Source organism: Lissotriton vulgaris, chromosome 7 (assembly GCF_964263255.1).
Source record: "Lissotriton vulgaris chromosome 7, aLisVul1.2, whole genome shotgun sequence".
NCBI classification, from domain to species: domain Eukaryota; kingdom Metazoa; phylum Chordata; class Amphibia; order Caudata; family Salamandridae; genus Lissotriton; species Lissotriton vulgaris.
In genome coordinates this window covers 461446710-461456740 of record NC_141695.1, presented here as the reverse complement: position 1 = coordinate 461456740, position 10031 = coordinate 461446710, and the positions used below count along the sequence as shown (strand labels likewise).

Here is a 10031-nt window from a genome sequence, read left to right as displayed (position 1 = left end):
ACAATTCTCTTCTCATAGGTGAAATGCGCTATTAAAATCTCCAGTGACTGGAGAATGAGTTTCTGCCCCCTCCTATGTAGTGAGGTTCAGTTCACTGATTTCAACTTCCTCCTCATTGGAGTGGTCATTTTGAGAAACTCATCATATCACCTCCTTTAAATAGCTTTGACTCCTATCTTTCATGGAAACCTTGTACTCTGGGCATACCAGAAAAGCACCATGAATGTGTGAGATGAAAGCCCAATCCTAGATTTACACTCTGAGAACAATGCAGTTTGTTACACCCCACTCTCACTGGGCCACCATTCAGTCAGCTCTTAACCCTTCTGTTACCATCGTCGCAAAAGATAAATTATGGATGTAACAATTTTGGATGCATTGGTTACCTGGTACTCGGGGGACAAGCACGGGCAGTGCGTTCCATAAACATTTACAGAAACTGAATAGATAATGAATCTTGACAGAAGGCTCTGGCTTAGTTTAGGATGCCTAATGCATCCAAACCATTCCCTCCACAAACTTATTTCAAGCAAGTGGTCCAAGCGCTTGTCTTACCAAGGCTAGACTACGGCAGCACAACGCTCTGTGGCCTTCCCAAATACACCCTGGCTCCACTAAGGGCATCACTGAATACGGCGGCTAGGTTGGTTACAGGCACTAAAAGAAATGAGCACATATCCCAAGTCCTAAAATCTGCCCTACGAAGCTCGAATTCAGTTAAAGATTGCCGTTCTGGCGCACAGAGCCCTTCACTTCAAAACTCCAAGGTACCTAGCGCAAAAGCTTGAATTGTCCTGTGAAGTAGTGCCTCAAGCAGCGCTAACACTTTCCTCTTGAAACCACTCATCCTTAGCAAAAAGAGAACTTGTCACCGAGCCTTCTCCGGCGCTGCCCCAAAGATAGGGAGCTCTCTTCCTCCAGAAGTACGCAGAATCTCAAAGACTGCTTTCAAACTGGAAGCCAAAAGATTCCTAATAAATACATTCTTACCTTAATTTGGCTAGGTTCATCTGCTTGAAGTCAATCATCCTACAACCATTCTACCATCATTTGATGCTGCTCGTCTTTACAGTATAGTGTGCCCCCCTTCGCAGTCTGCTATATACATGTTTATTGTATTGCTCTCCGTGACTCAATTGTCCTGTAATTATGCGATCATTCTCGTTTCTTATTCTTACTTTGTCGATATTGCATTTATGTCCTTCCTTCCACCCTATTGTAAAGCACTCCGATATCCTTCGGGATCTTGTTTGCGCTTTATAAAACTTTATAAATAAATAAATTTAACATACCAGTTTGTTTACAAAAATTCAATAGGTAACATCTTGACAGAAGGCTTCTAACTTTGTTTTGAATGACTAATGCATCCGTTTAACAAACTGGTTTGAATTTTGGTCCGGATACCACTCCGTGCGGGCTCACCTGAAGTAATTTGGTGCACTTTTAAAAATGCATATCAATTTTGAGTTTATTCATTTATGGAGTTTTATAAATATCCAGGTTTACCTGAGAGATTCCCATATGCATGCTAATCCATTTTTGTGAAGTTGTCCTTGGAAGTAATTTGTGGCACTTTTACATCTACGAGATTCTTTTTGCCACAATCCTTTGCATGCCACTATTCATGCCACTATCCACTTTGAAGTTTGTCCAGGATATATTGTCTGACATTTTCTTGCTCATGGGAAATTCTGCCCTAATCCTTTGGTGTTTTTGATTCATAGTTTGCGTCCTGATGATGACCCAACTCTAAATACCTAAGCTCAGGGGTCAATACGTGGACAAAGAAACATATGAGGACTGTGTTTTTAAGAATTTGATGGAGGATATCAACACTTGTATCACGGGTGTTGACTTCAAACATTCTATTGTCCCCATCAGCCACATGTATACATTTTTGTACATAGCATGAATGCACTTCTTATGCAGGTCTACACGGCGGGAGCAGGCGAGCATTGACTAGAGGAGCACCACCTTGGAGTAAGTGTGACTATAGGGGTGCTCTCCTTGCCTACCACCAGTTCTAACTTGAATTAGGGTGAAAATCGTAAATTCCACAACTATTTTTGAGGAATTCCCTCGGATACTGATTTAGGGTTTCTGACACCCTCTCATCCCGAACAGAGGCGAGAAGGTTGCACATTTACATTGGGACCGGTAGAGTCCTGAAGAAGGCCGGCGTTATCCCAAACGAGGGGCACACACACAAGGCCAAAACATGTCGACAACCTGGCAGTAAGAAGGGGTATGAGGAGCACCTTGCATCTACCAATCACCACCATACTTCACGTTTTTAACAATGGCCGGAGGGTCCAGGAATAAAATTTAGGTACATCGACACCTCCGAGCTAGTTTTAACCTACACTACACTTTTCACATCCGGTGTTTCCAGTCACCTTTGAAAATATTGTTTCTCTTTTGTGTTGTATTATCTTCCCCACCCCTATTGCTCCACCGCAGGCGTCGGCTGCGCCGGGGTGTTTTGTAGCAGCCTATGATGAAGCATGTCACACAAATGGTGTGAGTGAGGGCAGTATTGAGACACACAACACATGCCACCACAAGACAGAATTTTTATTGCTCCCTACTCCTTTTGGTGTATAAAAGTATTGACTGGGCGTTCGGAGTAGGTGAGTTTGTTAACTTCTCCCCTCCTGTTGTGTGTACAAGTACTTTTTATTCCCATATATCACTTTCACAGCACGGTCATCTGTTAGAAGCACCTTGAATTGATTCATATATTTCTAAATGAGATATGTATGAATAAATGCATTAAAAGCACAATTGAAACTTACTCATTTGAGAGGTTTTCTTCTATTCCCAGTATAACACTATTGCATTGGAAGTCATGGGATACACTTCCCCCATAGGACCACTTTATTATTTAACAGTTATTTGTTGGCTACTGTTCCAATGAGGCACTTCACTACATAGGAACGATGGGGAAACTGAACACACCCTTCTTATCATCAGCCTCTACACAAATAGAGATACCTTAGCATTTCAGGGGAATCACAGTCATCCATACGCTCAGTCCTTCCAAGGATTGAAGCTAAATATGTCTACACCACAGTCTAATAGCTCTATTACCCACCCCGATGAATGGGGTTATAGAGATTTCAAGTTACCTATGCAGCCCCCAAAAACGTTAAAATGATTGATTGAATAGGTTCTGTATTACCACAGATTATACAGATCCCAGAGTTACTAGTTCTAAACAGACCTATCCCTCAAGTGTCACAACGTGCAGGCTCAAACCTCGTACAGCAGAGGTATCTTTCAGTTGTCTGAGATTACATAGACACTAGCTTTTAAACAGAGCAGCAGCTCAGTTTTACTATTCCTTAAAAGTTCAGCCTCAAATGGCACAGCTGTCTGTAAAGAGATATACAAAAAAGGCAGAGACTTAAGATAGAAGTTATCACTAAGGTGATACAGGCCCGAAGGATTTGTAAACAGAGTACAGCCATCTGAGACTGAGCATAATATAAAGCAGAGGCCTTGGATAGAATACACCTACTGGATGACCTAGAAATGACAGACTCAGTCCTCAGACAGCAGGGCTATCACACATTACACAAGTTGGGCATACTGAGGCCTTGGTAGATATAGCACTTACATAATACTGCTGGTATTGCATGACCAATTAAACATACTATTGATCAACCAAATTAATTGTCCAGGCTCACTCTGGGAGTCAGTAAGCAGCTGAAAATTCATTTGAAGCTAAGCCCACAAGCTGCTGTCACAATAGATACCCTTCCACTCCTGCTGTCCTTAGACCACCATTTATCAACCAAAGATACATTCTCAGAAGAAGAATGTGCATGAAGAAACATATATATCATTAAGCTTAAAGGGCAGTGAGTATGGACAGATATGCACATGTCTGGCTCCCAGATAATTTCAAAAACTAGATTCTGGCACCAAGATAAATAAAAACCCATAACATGCAACCAAGCACGGGCATGGCGAGAACTCAACAACTTCTGTAAGATCAACAGAAGGCATCCCAAGAAAAAATAAAAAAGTTCCAAAGACTTGAGGTGAACCAGAGAAGCTATTTCACAACTGCCTCCAAACATGGAATTTCTGCTATTGCTCATACAAAAAAAATATACCTTCGTTATATATGTTTACCAGCAAGGAAAAACCAACCACTGCCTCTGCCGTATCTATTTTCCTCAACTTGAAAGCAAAAGCCTGATTAAAACAATTTTCGTTTGTTGCCCATTCTTGAACCACACATGGGTCCTTTGTGGGCAACCTTTTGTGCGCCATAACTGCCCTTTGTGTAATTTTATATGTTTGCTTACAAAGCTGCAACGTTGTATAATTACTATACAGCCATAACAGTGTTTGACAACACAAGTAAAGAATATTTTTATTTTGTTTTATACGGAATAACCTGGTTTGCAAATCATCATACCATAACCTTATATCTCACAGCAATTCAAAGCTAAAAAGAAAAAACTTCAATTTTGGCTTTAAAAAGGAGGATTAGTGATTAATCTCAACTCACCTTTAATCCAGATAACAAGGCATCAAACTACAAGGACACTTTTAGATCCAGTACTTTTAGAGCAGTACTTCCTAGTGAGGGACTGTGGAAGAGGCACTGGTCAGGGAGAAGTACAATTTGAGTATTTAACACAATGATACTCTCTCCAGTCATGATATCTCAAAGCTATCTTCTGCTGCTTAGCGCATACTGCCAACAATGACTCGGGTACTACACTACTGCCTCAGAAAGTGCATCTGCAGCACAGCAACAAAATGGCTCCCTGCTGCAGCCTTGGTGTCCACCACCCCTACAACATACTGCTTTCTATAGCCTCATTATCACCCAAGAAGCACCTGCCAGACTTCCACAATACAAAAGCTGTATGCGACCAGCAGGCCCATCACCTTGAGCAATAAGGACAGATACCTCTCAGCACAATCAATCACAAGGTATCTTCCCCATGTCCTAGCTGAGATGGTAGTGGCAAATGTGAGACCGATGCTACAGACTGGTGGCATGGCCTCCATCTTGGTCAAATCACAACCTTCATAAAACTATAATTCTCCCGAACTACTCCACTCACTCTCCAAGACCTAAATATTTATATTCTCAGGCATTCTTTAGGAATTTTGTAGCGTCTTTCTAATTGGTTTCTCAGCTGGATAGAGCATTGTGTGCCTATCAGTTTCATTTGGTATCTTCCTTGGTGTATTTAGTTTGCATTATTTAAAGGTTATAACATGGGTTATTCTCCACATACACCAATGTGTAATGGTAGTGTCTTCTTTATGCTATCAGTCAAAGAGGTATTAGGGAGCTTTGTCATGCGCCACATTGGAATCGTTAACCACTAGTAGGGGAAACAGATCATCAAGGTTTCTATTAAAACAGAAGTGGTAAAACGACTATGACAACATTCAAAACATGAGGAAGTTTAGGCCAGTTTAGCCACATACTCTTTAGTTTGCAATCAAACACAAATATAGTATTCCTAGTCTCAAACTGCAGAGTACAACATCTTGCAGAACACAATGTACCATCATGCTCTATTTGGGCAACAGCAGTCTTCTCTAATTGGGTAAATCTTTCAGACGCACTTAATACTTCCTGTTTTTGAAAGATCTTCTTCTGCTGCTGAGAAGTTTCTCAATCAGTACTTCACTCTGATACCGATACTTGAACTTGCATTGTAAGTTCACATAGAGGTTTGCAATTACCAGCTGAAAATCCTCATGACTAGTGACTCTTTAGCAAGACAGTCATGTTCTTTTTGAGAAGCTGCATGTCAAATAAAGGACTTTTGGTTCGGAGACGGGTGGCAAAAAGGTGTCGACAGGGCAAGAGGCTGGAGGTATGGATAGTACAGTTGCAAGAGGTCAAGCTGTGGTCCATGAAGAATTCAGAGACACCATCGTTCAATGTAAAGCCTTCCTTAGCCTCTGTGATGGTGTAAGCACTGTGCCGGGCAAATCCAAGCTCTTCTTCAATCAGACTGGCTGGCTCTGGTTTACAGATGGCATGGTAGCGTGTGGCCACCTCATCCTCAGTAAGGCTTTCATTCTCTCCTTTGGGGTTGTGCATAAGCACCAGGACTAAGACACAATGAGCTACTGTCGAGGAAGACTTGAGGGCCAGTTTCAGTTTCTGCTGGTGTTCTGTGATCAATTCACTGCAATCAACTTTCTTTGTGTTCCTGGGAGCCCAGAGCGGTACCCACATCTCATGACATGAGTGCCAATGCTCCCTGAAGAAATTCATAAAGGACTTTGGCAGCATGGCATCCATATTTTTCACTGCCTGTTTGTAGGCATTTTTTGAGGTGGCTGACGTCAGCTCCACAAAAAGAGGCCAAATCTTCTCAACTTCTGTGGACCCCATCTCTTGTGCCTTTAGCAAGAGTAGGCGTTCAACTTGGGTTTGGCAGATCTGGACCTTGGCATGTGGCAGCAAATCTCTTACCACAGCTTTGTCCTCCATTGCCACACCAAGTATCAAGCAAGTCACCTTAAGCTTCATATCTGGCACACTTTGTACTAGTGACACCAGGGTGAAGCGTAGCAGGTCAGGCATCTCTCGTGTCAAGCAGTAAGCACATTCCCTTCCCTGGCCCTTAGAATCTATACAAAGAACAGTGTAGAGATTGAAGTCATCGTTCACATGCATCATTCGGTCAAAGATGAGTGTGAAGGGGTACCTCTGGCAGAGAGACTTCATTACAGAGGTGAGAAAGAAGATGGTCTTGATGACGACTTGGTCATCCATGAACACTAACTTGACTTTGGCTCCAGGGTCATTAGTGAAGAGGGCATCTAAAGAATGGAGGGTTTCCAAGACACCATTGTCTCGGTTTTTGCAGTAGGACAGTAAACGTTTGACTTCTTCTCCACAGATAAATTGCTTAGAGATCTTGTTAGTGGTGCGTACAGGTAGGCAGGAATTTGCAAGCAGGTATCCCTTCTTGAAGTAGTAGTCAAACTCAATGGGGCACAGCACATGGTTGTGGGTCAAGTGGCATTCAGTGATAAGGAGACAGTCTTTGTTTTCACTCATCCGGAGGACGATGTGGGCCTTGCAGCCAGTAATCATCTTTGGGTCTTTCTTATTCCTGGAAGAAGATCAGGAAAAAGAAGTCAGTTATCTTACATCATTTTCCAAAGGCAACTCAACATTTCAGAACTGGAAGCAAGTACCAAAACACAGGCCTAAGCCCCTTTGATCAACATCATCAGCACAATTTGCTCATCATAATTCTTTGTATTTAAAAAGGTACTCAACAGTGCTATCCCAGATCAATATTGTATGGCTACTTTTATGACTAGCAGTAACAGTCAACGTTGTTCTTTCTTTCCGTTGCCACCGCCACACAAAACTCTCCAAAATTAACTTTCACAGTCCTACACCCTCTGCAATAAGATGACTGTTGTTCAATGCATCAACCTCAGGTGCTTTATTATTGAACAATCACTGAGAGATGGACAATGCCTTTTCACTCTAGGTCTGTACAGCTAAAGCTTTACTGGGTAACTAAACTAAAGATACAAGAGAAGATGACAAAGGAGAGCAAAAAGACCATATTACGTTTGTACAATCGTTTGTGCTATACCTCAATCCACACATGTTCACATCATCTGGGGGTGACCAAATAAAATAATGAATGAGCTGTCAGGTCTCTAACCCTGTAAGAAAGTCCTATTTTTAAGTACATCCTTTCAGATGTCTGATTTGCATCATCCACTACAAACACAAAAAGGCCTTTAACTAATGTATTCCATCCGACCATTTCAGACATTCATATTACCTTTTCAGATGGCCAGATATTTTGATGTGCCAAAACTATTATGTGGAATATGCAACTTTATATAAAGACTAAGTTAGAACCCAGTTCACAAATGCCAGACTGTTTAACATTTTCATGAGTGATGCAGAAGAGAGTCCTTAATTGGACGATCAGAGTTACTTACATTTATCGCAACTAATATAGTTATCCTGTGCTATCAATACCTTATTTGCCTCCAAGTACGTAAAAACATCTGTCCTTCTCTGGGCCACCAAATACAGTTATATTTGAACATCATGGACATATAGACTATTTACTGATAAATGCACCAGACATTTATTTTCATGCTTTGTTGTTCTGGAGGGACACACTGAAGTGCTAATTGAATCAAGTTAATTTAAGGTCCTAGCATGAGGATATGGACGTATAATCACACGGCATGGCAGGGGATAGTAGGTGTGAGCCCAATTATGCCAACCTCATTGTGGGCTGGCATTAAAATCATTGTACTTGGAATTGTGGTAAGGATGAGATCACGATCATTTGGCATGGACCAGATGTGCACACAGACATTCAACACCCTACATATAAAAACTTATTCCAAAGGGAAACCATAGACCTTATCAAACAAAAATGTCGATTTTTTTAGAAATTCAATTTCAAACTAATGAATACTAGGTGCAAAAAAGGCTGTAACAAAGGGTTACTGGAATTGTGGTGTGCGTTTCAGAAGCTCACTGTGGAAAAATATTTTGAACTAATCATTAAGCTGTGTTTTATCACTCAGTACTCCGCTAAACCTAGTGTTTGAAGCTTTATGCGAGCAAACAAGAGTCCATAAGCATTAAATGTGGCTAGAAATGCAAAACAACGATTGATCTTGAGGGTCACAAGGATGTGTGACGAAAGCATAACCACATCAAAAGAGCATGCTCCGATCGGATAAATGATGCATGTCTCACTTACCTGCAGGAGGGATTTCCCATGCACGGGAGCTACCAAAGAGTGCCTTGGAAGGAGCTGGTGAGGCTCACAGAGGAACAAATGTGCAGCCTTGACCGTCCTTTTGAGGTGGGTCAATTCAAAGATGCTACGAGGTGAAACGCTGGAAACAGATGGTTTGCCAGCAGAGCTGTACCAGGCCCTACCCGATTCAGTCCTTGAGACGCTCCTAGGGGTATTTATGGAGACACTGGAGAGGGGAGTGATCCCTTAGACTATGAGGGAAGAGGTGATGGTTCTGATTCTCAAAAGGAAAGGGGCCCAACGCAACTTATCTCTTATAGGCCATTATCCATGCTAAATGTGGATGTTAAGCTCCTATGCAAGGTACAGGAGAATAGGCTGCTGCTGGTCCACCCCAACCACACAGGTTTTATCCCAGGAAGGATTACAATGTACAATATTAGGCAGTTGTCTCATGTCCCGCACAAGGCTGCAGACTCGGGTGGACCTGGCATTGGCCACGTTGGACTTGGAGCATGCTTTTGACACGCTGGGCTGGAGCTATAAGTGAGGAAATTATGCACCATATGGGGTTCAGTCCAGGGTTTATTTAATGGGTTAAGCTATTGTATACTAAACCGGAGGGGAGTCCGTCCTGCTAATTTAATATCTGAACCTTGGCCTGTGGGAAGGGGGACTAGGCAGAGTCACCCATTATCCCGGTGCTCTTTGCGCTAGCGGTGTAACCCCTGGCCTGCCATTTTTGGGAGTCCCTATAACCGTGGGGCATATGGACAGTGAACACTGCCCACGTAGCCTCTATGTAGGCGAATGATACATTGATTTATCTTCAAGACCCCGTGCATTTAGTGCCCCCGTAGTAAAAGGTGCTATAGGAAATTGTTGAGGTGTCTGGGCTAAGGACCATCAAAGAAAAATCTAAATTGTTCCCACTGGGTTGATTGGGAAGAGGGGAAGCCCCCCCTGCCAGAAGGACTTGGGCTCAGCTAGGTATGTGATACGTTACGCTATTTGGCAATATCGCTGACCTGGGACTACCAGGAGAAGTACAACTTGAATGTGGGAAGGGTGATAGACGGGTTTATCAGGTCTGATGATTTCTGGAAGATGCTCCTGCTGTCGCTGATGGGGAGGGGGGCCCCAACTAAGACGGTGTTCCTGCCACAGTGTTTGTATGTCCAACAAAAAGTAACGTGTCTGGCCCCGGCGGTGACGTTTGCTCGGCTAGATAGGTTGTTGATGGACTTGGCATGGGCTGGCAGGAGGAGCCAGGTGTCCTTGTCC

At 42.6% G+C, this 10031-nt stretch overlaps 1 protein-coding gene across 3 annotated transcripts in view; it reads right to left on the bottom strand.

Annotated features, from left to right (window-relative positions):
• Positions 1-2561: 2561 nt before the first annotated feature.
• Positions 2562-10031, bottom strand: part of LOC147701866 (uncharacterized protein ZSWIM9-like) — an 87852-nt gene continuing 80382 nt past the window's right edge. For 2 of the 3 annotated variants that reach the window (XM_086930501.1, XM_086930500.1), the window contains exon 4: positions 4382-7109. In XM_086930501.1, the coding sequence (XP_086786627.1) occupies positions 5741-7109 (1369 nt within the window). In that variant the 3' untranslated portion in view covers positions 4382-5740. Of the gene's footprint in view, positions 7110-10031 lie in introns of all 3 variants that reach the window. The other variant, XM_086930499.1, reaches the window with a different exon arrangement.